We start from the raw sequence: 19,461 nt of genomic DNA on the forward strand, positions 1-19,461 counted from the left end.
GTCCCGGGGCCCTACGGAGACAAAATTCTCTCTCCCGCCAGCAAAACAAAATGGCGGCGACTCCCCCTCCTGAGGTACCGAGGACTTAGGGACATGGGCGGGGGGAGATACCTATTCCCCCACCGCCTCCCGGGCCCTCGGGTTGAATTTGGGACACTAAGGGAATGTTTATAGAATAAAGTAAGAAGTTACAATAACTGAGGGAATGTCGTGGTCTCTGTTGGATCGAAATGATGGAAAAAGATCCCCCTATGCACTGGGCGGATATGGTACAGTCCAGAACTAGAAAACCTGGCGCCAAAAAAAACGTCGCTGTGTGAAAGTTTTGAGGGAAGTGTAAATAATTGCGCTGCTCTTGTTGTGGGACTGAAAGAAAAATAAAATAAAAATAAGGATCACACACACTCTATGAAATCAAAAAGAAAATGTATTCCATGCTAGTTACACCACAAAGCAACAGCATCTCGCCCTACGCGTTTTGACCTCAAAAGGCATTTTTCTATTATTTTTGTGCCCCTGATGAAGGTCTTTTGAGGATCGAAACGCGTAGGGCGAGATTCTGTTGTTATGTGGTGTAACTAGCATGAAATACATTTTCTTTTTGATTTAATAGAGTGTGTGATCCTTATTTTTATTTTTCATACCTCCTAACATTTTGGAAATAAAAAGAGGGACAAAAAATGCTTTCGCACGTAGAACAGCGAAATGTTTTGGACAGACCCCTTTCTGTGGCCACACCCCCTAATTACCATGTTTATTTTACAAAATTTGGCAGGTTATGAAAGTTTGGAAATATTTCTCCTTATCTAAACTGTGTTTTTTGTGTCTCAAAATTGTTACGAAGTATCTTATTTGCACCTGTTAGCTGTTCTGGGCTCTCTGCTAAAAGCCAATTAAGTTAGAAATGTTGTTTCTTTTTCTGGCTGTTCAGTGCAGAGAAAAGAGGGACTTTCCAGTACAAATGAGGGACTGCGGGTTGAGCTGTCAAAAGAGGGACTGTCCCTCCGAAAAAGGGACAGTTGGGAGGTATGTATGATTTATGTGGAGACTACAGGTGCGCAGCCTCCTTCAGGATTAGCGCCTCGCAGATATTTCCATTTTTTGTATTGTTTGCTTTATAACTAAGGAGCGTGCGCCTTCAGCCTTTTACGTTTGTTGTGGGACCGAGGGAACATTTGCGCTGGTCCTGTGAGACTGAGGGGTACAGTAGTGTCTATATCAGACATGTCCAAAGTGCAACCCGTTTTCAAATTTACACCGGCCCTCGGCCTCCATCATGAAATGAATAATAATAATGAGGCCCCCCAGTGCGATCAGGAATGGCCTAGCCGTAGCAGTGATATTTGGGCACATTAGTGACATGATCTGCCCCTTGGTCTTGGTAATGGAAGTTTCAGCAGCTTCCTATTCAGTGTACAAGAAGAAAATTACCAGCACTCACGGTCTTAATTTGCAGGAAAACCTTTCTTTATTTCAGTGCGGTGATGCAACGTTTCAGGGCCACGCCGATTTATCAAGCATACGGATCCCTTGTTACACATGGTGTGTATATATAGGGTGATCACTTTAAAATTTCAACATACAAAATTGTAAAAATATAAATACAATGTTAGTGTAAGCAGTAATTCATCCACCCCCTTCCGGGTATATTAAAAATGTAAATAGAAATTTTTTAATTATTAATAAAGTGCAGTTCATTGATTCAAGTCCAATGTTCATTAAGTAGGAAAAACAGTGATTGCATATAATCCAAAAAACCTTGTAGTGAGTCCAATTAATAAGACAGTGTAGACAATAACATTTATAAACATTTAGCTCATCCAAAAGGCTTAACGCAATCATGTAACAATGATGTAACAACCAGTGGTATTGGGAGGTGTGAAGGTGTAAAGTTGCCCATAGATGTTGAGATATTTAAAAGATCCGATCGTCATTGTGAGACCACGATTTTCTCGGAATGATCATACGAATTGTCCATCAACTAAAAAGACCAATTTGGCAGGAAAACAAAGGGGAGCTGCTTGGCCCTGCAGATATACATACATTGCACTGGGACCCACAGAGATTTTTTCACCCTGGCCCATCAATTTCCTGACAGATGTCGGCCGAAAAATCGTAAGATGTACGATCGTTCGAATCCCACTAACCGCACTTCCCTAATATTGGTCGTTCAGCAACAGAAATCGTTGCGTCTATGTGGAGCTTTAGTAATAGACAAGTACTGGCACATAGTGATGCACCTCTCTCACATACTTCTTTAGGGCTGAATGTGCAATAGACGCACTGACGTGCCAGTACAGTGAACTAAAGAAGTATGGCGTCACTACGTTCCAGTACGTGTCTATTACTAACACCTTCAGCTCACAGGCAGTAGTATAGACCAAGTGGCAGATCGTTTCACTAATGTGCCCAAATATTACTGCCAGTGGTGGAACTACTGGGGGGGAAGGGGGTGTGAGCGGGCCAGGGCCCGCACCCCCTCAGGGCCCCCCGGCAGTCCGTGCGCCACTAACAAATGCGGCCATACAGAGGGGGGCGGGGGCCGGCTGCACGTCACGCACCAGGGCCCGCCCCCCTCTAGGATCGCTACTGATTACTGCTACGATTACTCAATTCCTGTAATTTAATGGTTCAAAGAATGTCGGGCTGATTGGTCTACATTTTCACCTCACCAGATCTGGCCCTCGTTGCAAAAAGTTTGGGCACCCCTGGTGTATGGTCATTGTAGTGTCTGTGGGATAAGGGACATTGTAGTATTTTGGGACGGGAGGCTGAGGAATATTATAGCGTCTCTGAGAATATTGGTGTGTACCCCATTTTTACATTTGGGGTGAGTGACCTCTACAGTACTGTGAAATATGTTGGCGCTATATAATTAAATGTTAATAATATGGTGAGTCTGGTGTGAGCAGATTGTAGAAGCCTCTGGCTAGTGATTGGATGAGAGACTGCCAGGCAGTTAGTAAAGTGTTGTAGCCTTTCCTTAGCACCAGGGGGCAGCATTCTCCATGCACTTCTGCTGTCGTTCTTCCCATCCAGATGCCAGAGCCTGTATAAAGGTTGAGCATTCTCCTGCAAGTGAGTGCATGCCTACTTACTAACTGCATACACAAGAGTCTTCACTTTATTAAACAAACCTAGGGGCAGATTTACTAAGCTCGAGTGAATAATTTGAATAAAATTTTTTTCGAATTTCGAAGTCATTTTTTGGGCACTTCAACCATCGAATTGGTCAAATTCGATCGAATCGAATGATTCGAACGATTCGATGTAAAAATCGTTCAACCATTCGATAATCGAAGTACCGTCTCTTTAAAAAAAACTTCGACATCATACTTCGCCACTTTAAACCTACCGAAGTCCAATGTTAGCCTATGGGGACCTTCCCCAGCACTTTTCTAAGCTTTTTTTGGTTGAATAAAAATCCTTCAATCGATCGCTTGAAATTGTTCGAATCGTTCAATTCGAACAATTTTATAGTTTGATCGAACAATTTTTATTCGATCATTCGATCGAAGCTTTTGCACTAAAATCCTTCGAATTCGATATTCAAAGGATTTTACTTCGAGGGTCGAATTCGAGGGTTTTTTAACCCTCGAAATTCGACCCTTGATAAATCTGCCCCCTAGATTGTATTTAAATGTAGGGACTGCCCTACTGTCGCCCACAGTTTATACTTGTCCTGTGCAGGGGTACAATTACTTTGTAAAGGGAAAAGATAAACCCTCCAGTGAAGCTGTACACTGGCCCTTACAGCTACTGACCGCCATTACTTGTTTCTCCATCAGTGATTTACCTAACAGCCCAGTTAAAGGTGCAGTTTACCTTAACTTTTAGTATGTAAGCAACTTTTGAATTGGTTGTCATTTATTTGATAGTTTTTTGAATTTTTGTTCAGACTTTCCAGCCTTTTGTAAGGCTACAAATGTATTGTTATTGTTACTTTCTATTGAGGCCTTTCCTATTCCTATTCCAGTCTCTTATTCAAATCAGTGCATGGTTGCTAGGGGAATTTGGACCCTAGCAACCAGACAGCTGAAGTTGCAAACTGGAGAGCTGCGGAATAAAAAGCTAAATAACTCAAAAACCACAAATAATACAATTCTCAGAATAGCACTCTCTACATCATACTAAAAATGAAGTTAATGGTGTCTACATATCTTCACATCCCAGGTGTATGATTATATTTATCAACACTGAATCTCATCTGCCACCCAGACTGCCAGTTTGTCCACAGTTTGTAAATCACAACAGGGAAGTGATGTGACATCATTATATTGCAAAGAACAGGTGTATCTGATACAACTTTCCCTCGAGGTACCGGACGGTGTTTCTCTGGGGAGGAATGAAGGGGTGAGCTACAGATTAATCTGGATATAAAGCAGTGGCAGACAGTCTACTTGGTGTCTCAGAGTTTGTGGATGTCTCCGTTGGGTCTCTTCAATCCCCTCAGTGAATTGCTATGGGAGTCATGGGCAGGTTTGGCAGATCCCATGTTTCCCGACTTCATGTTCTATTCACCATGATCACTGACCTGGGGCACATGCAGTTGAAGTCGGGTCCAAATTGCCTTTCAGATCCAAAGAAACAGTTTTTACATTTCAAACATATAGGAACAAGGATCAAAGATGCTCTCTCCGAATATACAGTGTATCCTTTTATCAAATGCGTAGATACCAAGAACATTTCTTCGCTGTAAATTCAGTTTAAACCTCAAAATATATTGTACGTTCTACGGAATTCCAGTAAGGATTGTCTAAGGGCTGGGACACACTGGGCAATTTGGGGAGATTTAGTCGCCACGACTTTCCGCGACCAACCTTCCCCGAATGTCTCCCCTCGTTCTGCGCCTGGTTAAAATGAAAAATTGCCTGCGCTAATCACACGCGGCGATTCGTTTTCCGAAGTCGCCCGAAGTTTCCTCGTGAGTCAACTTCGGAAAACGAATTGCCGTGTGTGATTAGCGCCGGCAACTTTTCATTATTTCCAGGCGCAGAGCGAGGGGAAGCATTCCGGGAGAAAAGTCGCGGCGATTAGTCGCCAGGCGACTAAATCTCCCCAAATCGCCCAGTGTGTCCCAGCCCTATTGGGGTATTGGTATTGGTACAGTATCTGTGGATAGAGTGATGCTTTTATTTTCCATTCGTTCCAGGAAAGAAGAGTAACAATGGATACAAGAATAATATATTGTTTCCCCACCAGGAACAGTGAAGTGAATAACAACATGAAGGTAAGAAGGACCTATTGTGTACCAGTGGGATATAGGGAAAAACCTAATGCGTAACATAACATTTTCTACACTGTCTTTATATAACAAGTTCCACAATATAGTCGTACTCATTATTTTTTTTAACTAAACCTCCAGTAACTTAAGCATTTAAGGCTAAGGCCACACTAGACGATAGCGCCGCGATTTGACTCGCGGCGACTTTTCGCCGCGACTTTTAAGCCGCAATCGCTGGGGAAACTTTTGCGCTGGCGTCTATGGGGAATCGCGAAAAATCGCCAGCGTAAAAACACACGCGGCGATCTTCTTTCTATTGTCGCTCGAAATCGCCTAGCGAGGCAATTTCGAGCGACAGTAGAGAAAAGATCGCCGCGTGTGTTTTTACGCTGGCGATTTTTCGCGAGTCAAATCGCGGCGCTATCGCCTAGTGTGGCCTTAGCCTAAAGGGCCATAGGCTGGAGATGGTAATTTTTAGCTTAAAGGGATCCTGTCATCAGAATACATGTTTTTTTTTCAAAACACATCAGTTAATAGTGCTACTCCAGCAGAATTCTGCACTGAAATCCATTTCTCAAAAGAGCAAACAGATTTTTTTATATTCAATTTTGAAATCTGACATGGGGCTAGACATATTGTCAGTTTCCCAGCTGCCCCCAGTCATGTGACTTGTGCCTGCACTTTAGGAGAGAAATGCTTTTTGGGAGGCTGCTGTTTTTCCTTCTCAATGTAACTGAATGTGTCTCAGTGGGACATGGATTTTACTATTGAGTGTTGTTCTTAGATCTACCAGACAGCTGTTATCTTGTGTTAGGGAGCTGCTATCTGGTTACCTTCCCATTGTTCTGTTGTCTGGCTGCTGGGGGGTGATATCACTCCAACTTGCAGTACAGCAATAAAAAGAGACTGAAGTTTATCAGAGCACAAGTCACATGACTGAGGGCAGCTGGGAAACTGACAATATGTCTAGCCCCATGTCAGATTTCAAAATTGAATATAAAAAAATCTGTTTGCTCTTTTGAGAAATGGATTTCAGTGCAGAATTCTGCCGGAGCAGCACTATTAACTGATTCATTCTGAAAAAAAATCATTTTCCCATGACAGTATCCCTTTAAATTAACCTGTCCATATTACTACAGTATATGCTGTTATGTGAACTCTGTGCCACTAGAGGGAGATGTCTGTTTCTGTTACAGGACATCTGCTGGCTTCTTCTGTAACGCAGCTGAATCCATCTCAATTTAAGGCTGTTACAATAAGCAACATGCAATTTCTTAGGTTTATATTTTTCAATAAAGAAAAGCCCATATTTAAAAGGAAAATGCCATTGTATCCCCTGCATTAGACTGTTCATCTCTTGCAGATGTATCCTGTATAGCAAATCTTCATTGTTTATAGGCTCCTGATTAAAGCTACGAGACTGGCAGAGCCTCTAGTGAATCATCCCAAAAAGAGCAAACTCCTCATTTTAAGCAGCTGGAACCCTAACAATATATAATAATATATATATACCCTATATAACTATATAATGTGAGTGCAAATGAGGATGTGACCTTGACTAGGACTGCAGTGCAGCTCTTGCTTGGAAGGACACAGTGACATCTACAGGCACATTGATCAGGTCCAATTTAAAGAACTCCCCTGAACTCCCATAAATTCAAAATGCGACCAATCGAAATTTATTTTAAAAAAAATCTCATTTTTTAAAACTCGGATGAATGGAATTGACTCGAAAACTCTAATCGAATTAGTTTCGAATTTTAAAAACTTCGATTCGCGTTTTTCCTCCCATTGACTTAAACAGGAATTCGGGCAGGTTACAGTTGGCAAATAATCAAATTTGAGTTCTTAAAGGGCCAGTGTATTATAAATCTAGAAAAACGAATTCAAATTTTATGAAAAAAACTTGCATCTAATTTGAATAACTCCCTAGTCTAATTTGACAGTTTTGACGTTAAAAACTCGAAATTCAAATTTTCAATTCGACCCTTGATAAATCTGCCCTAATGTAAAGAAAAAGCACTGACTATGATGGAGCTCCGGAGCAATCACCTCTTCTCACGTTATCAACAAGCATTAACAGAGGCAAGTTTCTGCTGAAATTTGCATGCAGAACTTAACCCTTTCAATAATGTCTCAATCACATAACCAGTAAAAACATGGTAAGGCATAGATATAAGGGAAACCGGTAAATACAGAATCTACAGCATCAGGTATGGGACCTGTTATCCAGAATGCTCGGGACCTGGGGTTTTCCGGACAACAGATCTTTCCGTAATTTGGATCTTCATACCTTAAGTCTGCTAAAAAAAATCACATTAAATAAACCAAATAGGCTAGTTCTGCTTCCAATACGAATTAATTACTGTATATCTTAGTTAGGATCAAGTACAAGGTACATGTATGCAACCGGTTATCCAGAATGCTATCTGGGGTTTTCCGGGTAATGGATCTTTCCGTAATTTGGATCTTCATACCTTAAAGGGATACTGTCATGGTGAAAAAAAATTTTTTCAAAATGAATCCGTTAATAGTGCTGCTCCAGCAGACTTTTGCACTGAAATCCATTTCTCAAAAGAGCAGATTTTTTTATATTCAATTTTGAAATCTGACATGGGGCTAGACATTTTGTCAATTTCCCAGCTGCCCCTGGTCATGTGACTTGTGCCTGCACTTTAGGAGAGAAATGCTTTCTGGCAGGCTGCTGTTTTCCTTCTCAATGTAACTAAATGTGTCTCAGTGGGACCTGGATTTTACTATTGAGTGTTGTTCTTATATCTACCAGGCAGCTGTTATCTTGTGTTAGGGAGCTGCTATCTGGTTACCTTCCCATTGTTCTGTTGTTAGGCTGCTGGGGGGGAAAGGGAGGGGGGTGATATCACTCCAACTTGCAGTACAGCAGTAAAAAGTGATTGAAGTTTATCAGAGCACAAGTCACATGACTTGGGGCAGCTGGGAAATTGACAATATGTCTAGCCCCATGTCAGATTTCAAAATTGAATATAAAAAAATTTGTTTGCTCTTTTGAGAAATGGGTTTCAGTGCAGAATTCTGCTGGAGCAGCACTTTTAACTGATTCATTTTGGACATTTTTTTTCCCCATGACAGTATCCCTTTAAGTCTACTACAAAATCATATAAACATGAAATAAACCCAATTGGCTGGTTTTGCTTCCACTGAGGCTTAATTATATCTTAGTTGGGATCAAGTACAAGCTACTGTTTTATTATTAGAGAAAACGGAAATAATTTTAAAAAATGTAGATTTGGATACATGGAATCTATAGGAGATGGCCATTCCATAATTTGGAGCTTTCTGGATAACTAAATTCCGGATAACAGATCCCATACCTGTATAATCCTTTTATACCTTCCTTATAGCTCTTGAGTGACCTGCCATAAAAAATCTGAGATCTGAAAAATAAGCACTGAATGGAAAACTCCGGTCTTTAACATAGTAGTTCATCTGAAGGTGAACTTGCCCTTTAACACTGCCTTTAAAGAGGTTGTTCACCTTTAAATTAACTGTTAGTTTGATGTAGAAAGTGATATTCTAAGACAATTTGTGATTGGTTTCATTTTTTATTTTTTGGGTTTTGAGTTATTTAGCTCTCCTGTTTGCAGTTTCAGCCAAATTCCCCTAGCAACCATGCACTCATTTGAACACGAGACTGGAATATGAATAGGAGAGGCCTGAATAGAAATATTAGTAATTAAAAGTAGCAATAACAATACATTTGTACCTCCACAGGGCATTTGTTTTTAGATGGTGGGGGGTCAGTGACCCCCAATTTGAAAGCGAGCCAGAAGAAGGCATATAATTAAAAAAATGAAAAATAAATAATGAAGACCAATTGTAAAGATGCTTAAAAGTGTCCATTCTGTAACATACGTTATTAAAACCACCTTCAGTTGTTTACAGTTGTGCATTCACAAGTGTAGTGACTTTTTTATTGAGGTGCCTCCACTATCCACTCTGCAGCCAAGCAGATTTCTGGGTACTTTTTATTTGAACGTATTTCCCATTCTTTCCCCCACTGCTCTGAGCTCCGAATATTAATGCGTCACGATGAGTCACAGACCCAACGAGCTGATCACTTCCACAGTACCGGCCCTGTGATTTCAACCTGTAATTTTGCTTTCGCCTTCTATATACTTAGTGAATTAATATTGCGTCTGGCTCCGTCATTTGCCGTTTATTTTAACCGCTAGCCAGCCCAGATGAGGTGCAGTGATGCAAGAGAACTGGTAAATTAGTTATTAAACCTCACTCTTCCCAAAAAAAGCATGGGGGCTGCAGCAGACCCCTCCGTGTACGCTCACTGGCATTAAACTACATGTTCTGAAGCTATGATTTTAGTTCAGCAACACCTGCAAAATGAAGATTGTGTTTCTAAACAGAACAGAGCCACGAACATGCAGCAGCCCCCACACATTTTGTAATATCAGCTGGAGATGGGCTTGAGAAATAAGTGAGCTGTAACTGCAGAACTATATACCCACAGCAGGATAGGGAAACTGGTTATGGAGCCAGAGTCTAAGATTTTAAAGCAAAACTATACCCCCAAAATGAATATTTGAGCAACAGATAGTTTATATCAAATTATTAAAAATCTTATCAAACTGGAATATGAAAACTACCCTTTTACATCTCTTGCCTTGAACCACCATTTTGTGATGGTCTGTGTGCTGCCCCAGAGATCACCTGACCAGAAATACTCCAGCTCTAACTGTAACAGGAAGAAATCACCTGACCAGAAATACTCCAGCTCTAACTGTAACAGGAAGAAATCACCTGACCAGAAATACTACAGCTCTAACTGTAACAGGAAGAGATCACCTGACCAGAAATACTGCAGCTCTAACTGTAACAGGAAGAGATCACCTGACCAGAAATACTGCAGCTCTAACTGTAACAGGAAGAGATCACCTGACCAGAAATACTCCAGCTCTAAATGTAACAGGAAGAAATCACCTGACCAGAAATACTCCAGCTCTAACTGTAACAGGAAGAGATCACCTGACCAGAAATACTGCAGCTCTAAATGTAACAGGAAGAAATCACCTGACCAGAAATACTGCAGCTCTAACTGTAACAGGAAGAGATCAGCTGACCAGAAATACTGCAGCTCTAACTGTAACAGGAAGAGATCACCTGACCAGAAATACTGCAGCTCTAACTGTAACAGGAAGAGATCACCTGACCAGAAATACTGCAGCTCTAACTGTAACAGGAAGAGATCACCTGACCAGAAATACTGCAGCTGTAACTGTAACAGGAAGAGATCACCTGACCAGAAATACTGCAGCTGTAACTGTAACAGGAAGAGATCACATGACCAGAAATACTGCAGCTGTAACTGTAACAGGAAGAGATCACCTGACCAGAAATACTACAGCTCTAACTGTAACAGGAAGAGATCACCTGACCAGAAATACTGCAGCTCTTACTGTAACAGGAAGAGATCACCTGACCAGAAATACTGCAGCTCTAACTGTAACAGGAAGAGATCACCTGACCAGAAATACTGCAGCTCTAACTAACAGGAAGAAGTGAGGAAGCAAAAGACACAACTCTGTCTGTTAATTGGCTCATGTGACCTGGCACTGTGAATCCTACGATCCCAGGGGGCGGCCCTTATTTTTTAAAATGGGAATTTTCTATTTATGATTACCCAATGGCACATACTACTAAAAAAGTATATTATTATGAAAACGGTTTATTTACATGAAGCAGGATTTTACATATGAGCCGTTTAATGCAATCTTTTTTTATAGAGACCTACATTGTTTGAGGAGTATAGTTTTCCTTTAACTAGGGATCTTTATTAGACTGTTACACTACAGCTAAATGTCAAGATCTGCAAAATGTCCACAATGGTGCGTTTGGGGATCCGCTTTTGATCTCTGATCTTATTATTTGGGGACACAGTGTAGGTTTATCAGTTATTGATACAGTGCTCATGCTTTTATACAGCAATTTACAGAGATAATACATCATTCACACTTTTTGGGGGGGGGGGGGGCAGTTAGATATCTAATTATTATGAGGCACTACAAGGAAGGTGTGTTACCAAAGAAACTTGTATCGGTGTATGAGGGTTTATGACATATAATTTGAACCTGTAAAGATCAATGTGGTTTATCTATTTTGTAGGATTTTTTTTTTTTTTCTTTTACATTGTATTTTTGGAAAATTTCACAATGTGATATTGTTCTTGATACAACTTCTGTATAACATTGTTATATTTCAAATGACTTTTTGGAAAAATTCAAAATAAAGAGAATTAAAAAAAAAAAAAAATGTATCGGTAGCTAAAATGTCTTTGTCCCACAATTGTTTATCGATATATCCCTACCCCAATATGCTTTATAGCAGGGCAGCCCATCTAGCAGTAGATCTTAAGCTGCTGAGAAACCTTATGGCTTTTGAAATAGATCTCTGTTATAAGCTGCTATCTTTTGCCAGAATTTTATTTATGGGGTTATATAATAAAAAGGCACTCAGGGGCCGATTCACTAAGGGTCGAATATCGAGGGTTAATTAACCCTTGATATTCGACTAGGAATTAAAATCCTTTGATGTCTAAGGATTTAGCGCAGATAGTTCGATGGAACGATAAAATCCGTAGAATCGAACGATTCACAGGATTTTAATCCAACGATCGAAGGAATATCCTTTGATCAAAAAAAGTTAGCCAAGCCTATGGGGACCTTCCCCATAGGCTAACATTGACTTCGGTAGCTTTTAGATGGCGAACTAGGGGGTCGAAGTTTTTTTTAAAGAGAAAGTACTTAGACTATCGAATAGTTGAACGATTTTTAGTTTGAATCCTTCGATTCGAAGGTCGAAGTAGCCCAAAAAAAAACGTAGAATTTTTTTACCTTCGAATCCTTCACTTGAAGTTAGTGAATCGGCCCCTTAGTTTGCCCAGGAGCAGTAACCCATAGCAACCAGTCAGCAGGAAGCATTTACTGGTCACCTGTTTAAAAGCAATTGGTTGCTCCTGGGAAAACCAAGTACCTTTTATTATATTTGGGGGGTTACTGTTTTCTGTATGGGTACAGTGTTACACATGGGGCATGCTCAACACACCTGAAGAATGGGCATTTATATTTATATTTTTTTATTTTTTTCCAGGAAAATTATGGATAACAGCAGGTTTTATATATAAAAACTCTTTATTGGCACAATAAAAAAAGAAACATTAAACCAAATATATATTTATACCCATTTAGCAGTAACTTATTGCCTACAATGAGAAGCAGCAGCAAATGCTGGCTCTCAGAACGACAACGAATGCAATTGCTTTGTACGCGTTTCCAGCAAAACAATCCAGTGTTTAAAGATTCTGGCCACTTAGTATCTCCCACAGCCAACATATCAAATCCCTGGCCAGATAGGGCAGTCTCCTTTATAAGAACAGCTCCATGTGTTTTGGTTTTTGTTTATGCAGCATTAAGATATTAATGAACTTGGATGGTACAAGCATGAGGGTAATTGGAGATTACATTTGTAGCAGTAACGGGCTGCTTTGGGGTGTATTGGACTGGCATGGAAGAGGTTAAATGTTTTGGTGCGGTTCTTGTTAGATGGTACCCAATGCTCTAGTTCAACAGGCAGTCTCCATCTTCTCTGCACATGGTATAGTTGCACACTGTGAGGTTATATTGTAGGGAGGTTATTGGTGAAATCACAAGACAGATTATGTGCCAGGTGAATTCTGTAATTGCCTAATAAACCATACGATAATATTATTATTATTCAAGTGTAGGGCAGAAATCAGCTGTGAATTGTATGGAAGCTAAGTAACCATGTATTTTTCCCTGAATGTTATTGAGGAGGGCACTACACCCTGCAATGTTAGCCTAATATGGCTATTGCCTTGTGCCAGGGAGACAAACTCTACTGCAGAGAGAGACTGGCTGTTTTCTATAGGCCACTTCTATAGACAAACCTTCGCCTTTCCACACTACAGCCCTGGTAAAACTATATTATCATGTAGGACGAGTGTGGAGCTCTTGCATTCAGTCAGGCGGCCAATAAAGGGATCACCTTTAAATATCTCTCATGTAGAATTCAGCCAGATTTGGATCAGTCCAATTCTACAATGTACCCTGCAGCGACAGAGCTTTGGTTTGTACAAGTGTCTGACAGTCCTTAAAGCATTGGATGAAGGTTCTATGTCAGTTCAGACATAACTGGAGTTTTCCTTATTTATTGGCATGAGTGCGGTTTCTTGGAAATTAAACCAGACTACGTGATATTGCACATCCATTACTCCTCATCCCACTACAGAGTCTCGTTGTTAAACAGCAGATAAGACTTGAAATATCAGCAGGAAGACGTCGCTGTGATGGGACTCAGTTTAAGTTGGTGCACCGGAGACCTGAGAGGAACAGGGGACAACACCGATGTGGGGAAAGTGAAACAAGAGCCCTCGTAACTCTTTGCCATACAGAGTTCATCGGAGAAGAAAGAGACAGAGTCCCTCTTGCAGGAAACGACGGGGGCGAGGACTTTGGGAGAGAAGATCTCAGACTCGTAATGCAGCAACTGCCCCATGAAGCTGAAGTTAGGGGAGATAAGGCTCCTCCGCTGTTTAATGTATTCAAAGGCTTCCTCGAGGTGGAACTTTCTGGTCTTCATGAGGTAGGCCATGCAAATAGTAGGAGACCTGGAGATGCCGGCCTCACAGTGGACAAGGACTCGTCCTCCCGCACGCTTTACACTATCTATACAAAGAAGGAAGGATAATTAGAGACGTGAAGATTCCTCTCATCAGTGGTGTAACTAGATGTTATTGGGCCCCACAGCAAATTAAAGCTAGGGGTGCTTTTTAGAAATATATATGGAAATTGCTTATTATTTAGGGCCTCATGGGGCCCCTATATCTCCTGGCCCCCCTGCAGTCACAGGGTCTGCTTCCTCTGTAGTTTCAACCCTGCCTCTGATCATCAAGTAACAGGCTATTAAAGGCCCTTCTGTCATACAGCTATTAATCTTTTTAATAGTCAAGTACAAGACATTGCCTAGACAATGAAAATTGCGGAGTTGTGATAAGTGGAGACAACTGTCTTTCACAGCAAAGACTCCTATAATTATGAGATTATGGGTCGTGAATAGCCAGAATTACCCATCCCATCAATTGGAACAGTGGGGACATGCTGACTAGCTCATATACAGATTGAGCTTAACTATACTTCTCTACCCTGTCCTGGACTCCCAATTCACTACTAAGCAAATGCATGCCCTGGGCCGGCAGCTTACCAATAAAGTCAATGGCCTCCTGAAAGTGGCTGCTGATGTCCGCCGTGTGGTTGTCTTCCACCGGAATCCACTTGTACGTGTACTGCTCTCTGCAGAAGTCCGACGAGCTCTTCCGCGAGACGTTGAGTAAGGCGGTGATGTGCAGATTCGCAAGGAACTCGCATTTGGAAGCGTGATAGGCGCTGCCGAGATATAGGAACGGAAGGATCTCAACAGGGCTGCCCTGGAAGAATAGAAAGTGAATGTCAAAATGGATACAATACATGGATATATATGCAGTTACTCGCTAATTGCACTGTGACATGAGGAATAAAGGCAGTTTCGCAATAATTTGTGGAATTTTGGTTCAAAATCACAGCTTTAAATATAATATTCCATAAAAGCGGAAATTCGTCTTTAAATGTTGTTATATTTTTGCTGCCTCTAATCAGAGTTTTCAAGTAATGCTTGGTTGCCACCAGCAGGCTCCATAGCAACCAGATAACATTCCCAGCTGGAGAACGGCAGTGGCAAGTTTCAGCACTACTCTGTGGCAAGATGTTGGCATTTCATGGTCTGTACGATACACACAGCTAATTGTTAACTGGATTTCCCTTTAAGGATGTTACCCCCATGACAGTGACCCTTCTATGACCACAACCAAGTTCCGCCTGTCAGAACAATCTCATCAAACTCCCAGGGTGCTGCGGTGACTCACCCGCTCTTACACTCAATCTACAACTCCCACCCTCCTACTGCAATTCCTATGTCCTGTTCCTTACCCACCCTGCCCGCATTACAGCTGCATTTGGACTACAACTCCCAGGATGCACAGCTGTGAATTATTCAAAGGGCTGGAGAGAAACTTCCTGGTAAATGCATGAGATATTGCTCTGGTAGAAAGTGCAGACAAGCAGCTTTATCTCTCCTTCTAATCCTCCACTCAGACCAGACAATGAGCCGCCACCTTTCTACTAATGCACTGTACAAACCATACTCACTATTTACAGTCTAACAACCCTCGGCTACATCATCAACAATGCAGCAGTTTCAGCAGCAATGGCTTTTTTATTTAAAAAAGGGCCCCTTTATGAGGTGAAAGCTGCCATACAGGATCCTGCTGGGCTCCCTTTGCATTGCAAATGACTGATGTGGAATACAATTGTTTTAACACGTCTATTGTGATTTACGGTTCTGCGCATTTACAGGAAAGGGGAAAAAAAATCTGAATGTACACACAGGGTTAATTTTGTGTTAATGACTCATTACATTAAAGGAACCAGGATATTCAAAACTGCAATTCTGTGTCAAACGTAATCCACATGAAAATAGATTTCCTCATTAGCCAAAACCCAAGCAGAAGAGGGTCAGAACAAAACTATTGCCATAGGGCAGGTAGAAATAACATGGAAATTCCCACTCTGCTTACCTGATCATATGAGGGTTTGGGCAAGGAAGTCATTCTCTCCCCCAGGAGGGGGTTTCTCTCGGCCTCATTCTCCTCCTGCGGACAGCGGTTCTGATCAACGCAGCATTCGGGGTAATCGGCGTGAAATGACTCGTATCCCCCTGCAAGCAGAATAGAGAGAGACGTTACTTGGCTTGCATCGAGTGTGCACTCACTATACACGGAACTCTTTAGTATCACTCATGTATTATAAGGGATAATGTACCCCCTACTGTAAATGATAAGGATATTAGAAGTCACTGAGGGGTTGTTCTGTGACCATATAAAGGCACAAGGCTGCAGGCTGAGTTATACAGGGAACTCTGAGTATCACTCATGTATTATAAGGGATAATGTACCCCCTACTGTAAATGATAAGGATATTAGAAGTCACTGAGGGGTTGTTCTGTGACCATATAAAGGCACAAGGCTGCAGGCTGAGTTATACAGGGAACTCTGAGTATCACTCATGTATTATAAGGGATAATGTACCCCCTACTGTAAATGATAAGGATATTAGAAGTCCCTGAGGGGTTGTTCTGTGACCATATAAAGACACAAGGCTGCAGGCTGAGTTATACAGGGAACTCTGAGTATCACTCATGTATTATAAGGGATAATGTACCCCCTACTGTAAATGATAAGGATATTAGAAGTCACTGAGGGGTTCTGATGTAACATTAGTAGTAGGCTCATTTGGGCAGGACCCTCTTTACCTCTTGCATCAGTTATTGGTTGCTTTTGTATATAAATCAGTATGTTCAATATATAAACCCATTTATTGTACAGCCTTGTAGCAAGTGTTAATAATGATAGTAGATTTGCATTATTTATGAGACTTTATTTAGTGGATCACCGTATGCTAGAAATGCTGCAGGAGAGGATGGCTGTGTAGAAATGATTATATAATATAATGATTATATAAATACACATTCACAAGAAGGACATGTTACTTAATATAATGAGGGCAGGTTAATGTGTTTACATGGTATTTAGCCTGTGCCGAGATGCCCTTCCCTTGCAGACAGGCAGTTACATAAGATTCTGTTGGCAGTACATGCGGCTGCAGAGATAATTATTAGGACCGAGTAATTAGTCAGGGACAGTGGCTGATGTATATTGGACAGGAAGGTGGGTGGTCTGACGGCTCATCTGTTCATTTCCTGTGGGATTACGAGGGTCCGGCTCAGATTGATTCCAGGCACCATATGGTTAAACTAATCAGGGCTGAGAGGATAAAGGACAAGCAGGTAACTCAGGGCAATGAGCTAGTGACACTGATAGGGAGGTGGGAGAGGATGTGACAGAGGAAAGAAGGAAGGGTTAATTGCCGACACCCAACTGTGACTCCTCAACTGCCATTTAATTAGCACTGGGACAGAGAGAACAGCTGCATTTATTCACAGGGGGGCAACTCTAGGGCAGAGCTGCACACTTAATGCAAATAGCAGTGTCAATATATATATATATATATATATATATATGTGTTTATACAGTTGTAATTGCTTTGTTTGTATCCTCTGCACAACTACTCAACGTGCTGATACAGCGACATATGGGGACAGATTTATCAAGGGTCAAATTTCGAATTGAAAAAACTTAGAAATTCCAAAAAGACCAACTGGAATTAAGTTGAAGGTTTTTTTTTGGGTGGAATAGGTCTGTCTTTCATCGAATAGGTCTGTGTCGAATCGTTCGAATTGAATAATAGCGCAATCGATCGAATTCGATTCTAAGCTTTTCCCAAAAAAAACTTCAATTTTTTTAAAGTCCACCAATTGACTCCAAGTAGGTTCTAGGAGGTCCCCCATGGGCTAAAACAGCAGTTCAACATGTTTTAGATGGCGAATAACAATAGTTATTATAATAACAGTACATGATAAATTTCTAAATTCGATTTTTTTTTGCAAATTCAATCGAATTTGGACTATTCCCTAGTCGAAGTACACAAAAATAGCTTGAAATTAAAACTTCTTCAATTCGAAAATTCATCTCGACCTCTGATAAATCTGCCCCTTGGTTCATCTTATGGTTCTTTCCCCCAGCTGCCACTTGATACTATTGCCTTGTGATCCAGTCCAACTGTCAGATGCCTCCTCACCCCAATCACACACAATACATAGAAGCTGTGCCAGTGTTTAGGGCCAATCTCAGGACTGGCCCTTATTGGTCACAACTCCAGTAACAGAGGGAAGAGGAATGTGAGAAGTGCCATTAACCCGCACATCACCCCAGTTTATACCCCTGTGTTTAGTCCCAGGGAGATAATAACTGCCAGATCCTGTCTGTCCCCCAGTCATGAAGACAAAGATAAGGGGAAGTTAAGACACAATAAACACTTCCCAGTGAATAGCAGCTGCCGTTTAACCCCCAGGCTCCCGGATGGTGACATTTACATGTTATATTTGCATTTCAGATGAGACAAACAGTCCCTGACCTGCACATAACCCCCTGTAACCTTCTTGTACCTGCGGGGGGGGGGGCAAGGAATGTGCTGCCCAGTGGGGTCAGGATGGAGAGAGAATGAAATAACAGATTGAGTCTATTGTGTCCCCCAGTGGTTCCATGGTCAGGAGGTGCCGGGAGTTGCAGTTTGTGAATAACAGGCTCGTAGCAAATACAAGCGGCGGGTTAACTTACCCTTTAGGAAGCAGATGCGGGGCCCCGAGGGAAGACTCCCCAGTGTGTTCAGGACTATCCGGGCTGTCGCCTCTTTCTTCAGCTTCTGCCACATGTGACTCCGCTCATCCACGACCACCAGCACCGACACGCGACCCTCCCTCAGTCTAGTCCGGGCTTCCTCTTCTGGTACCACGAAATGTAGGGGCGCCGACCCCCCCCGAACTCTGCGCAGCACCACCGAGTTCAGGTTGACGTTGAGAGACCCCCGAACGCTGGAAGCGGAAAAGGGCAGGTAGGGGCGGCAGTCCAGCACGAGGCAGCGGGAGAAATCTTTCCTGAGGAGCCGGTGCAGCCGCCGGGAGTCTATGGATGTGACTTTCATGTTGGCGGCGGCGGGTAGATCGTTCATTTGTCTGCGCGCTCTCAAGTAACGGCCCTTTAAATCCTCCAGCCGCACTCGCTGCCGAACATTTCCGCTTGGGGGATCCCGCGGACTCAGCTTTTATCTCATTTACCCGCCTCCCGGTGACGTCAATGCCCATATTTGGAGAAACGCGTCACCAGCTGCCTTTCCAGCAGAACGCTAGCTCCGCCCACCGCCTCTGCTTCGCGAGGTGCTGGAGATTCCCCCGCCTGCTGCTACTGCTTCCCACTGGGCTTCATCGTGTGTGGGGCATGATGGGTAACGGGGGGTTCATCTCCAGCATGCTGACAGGTGGGGGATTAGGTTAATTTGCCAAGAGCTGCCTGTATATTTATATACACAGTGCTGTACAATAAAAGGATCCATTATTAGTTATAGCACAGGGATCAGCACAATCCTAGAATATCAGTTCCTGTTTCTGATACAATTCATTACAGAAGGGCCCAGGTTTAGAGACACCAGAGGATGGCTGCCCTGTCCCACAGAGCTTGCAGT

General features: G+C 42.1%; 1 protein-coding gene across 1 annotated transcript; it reads right to left on the reverse strand.

Moving 5' to 3' along the window:
• Positions 1-12,386: 12,386 nt before the first annotated feature.
• On the reverse strand, positions 12,387-19,033 carry dusp5.L (dual specificity phosphatase 5 L homeolog). The gene is made up of 4 exons (XM_018224963.2): positions 18,561-19,033; positions 15,903-16,042; positions 14,495-14,717; positions 12,387-13,959 (listed from the first exon to the last, which is right to left on the reverse strand). The coding sequence occupies exons 1-4, from the start codon at positions 18,949-18,951 to the stop codon at positions 13,559-13,561; spliced, it is 1,155 nt and encodes a 384-aa protein (XP_018080452.1). The 5' UTR covers positions 18,952-19,033; the 3' UTR covers positions 12,387-13,558.
• Between the last annotated feature and the right edge of the window lie 428 nt (positions 19,034-19,461).

The sequence above is a fragment of the Xenopus laevis genome, chromosome 7L (assembly GCF_017654675.1).
Source record: "Xenopus laevis strain J_2021 chromosome 7L, Xenopus_laevis_v10.1, whole genome shotgun sequence".
NCBI classification, from domain to species: Eukaryota; Metazoa; Chordata; class Amphibia; order Anura; family Pipidae; genus Xenopus; species Xenopus laevis.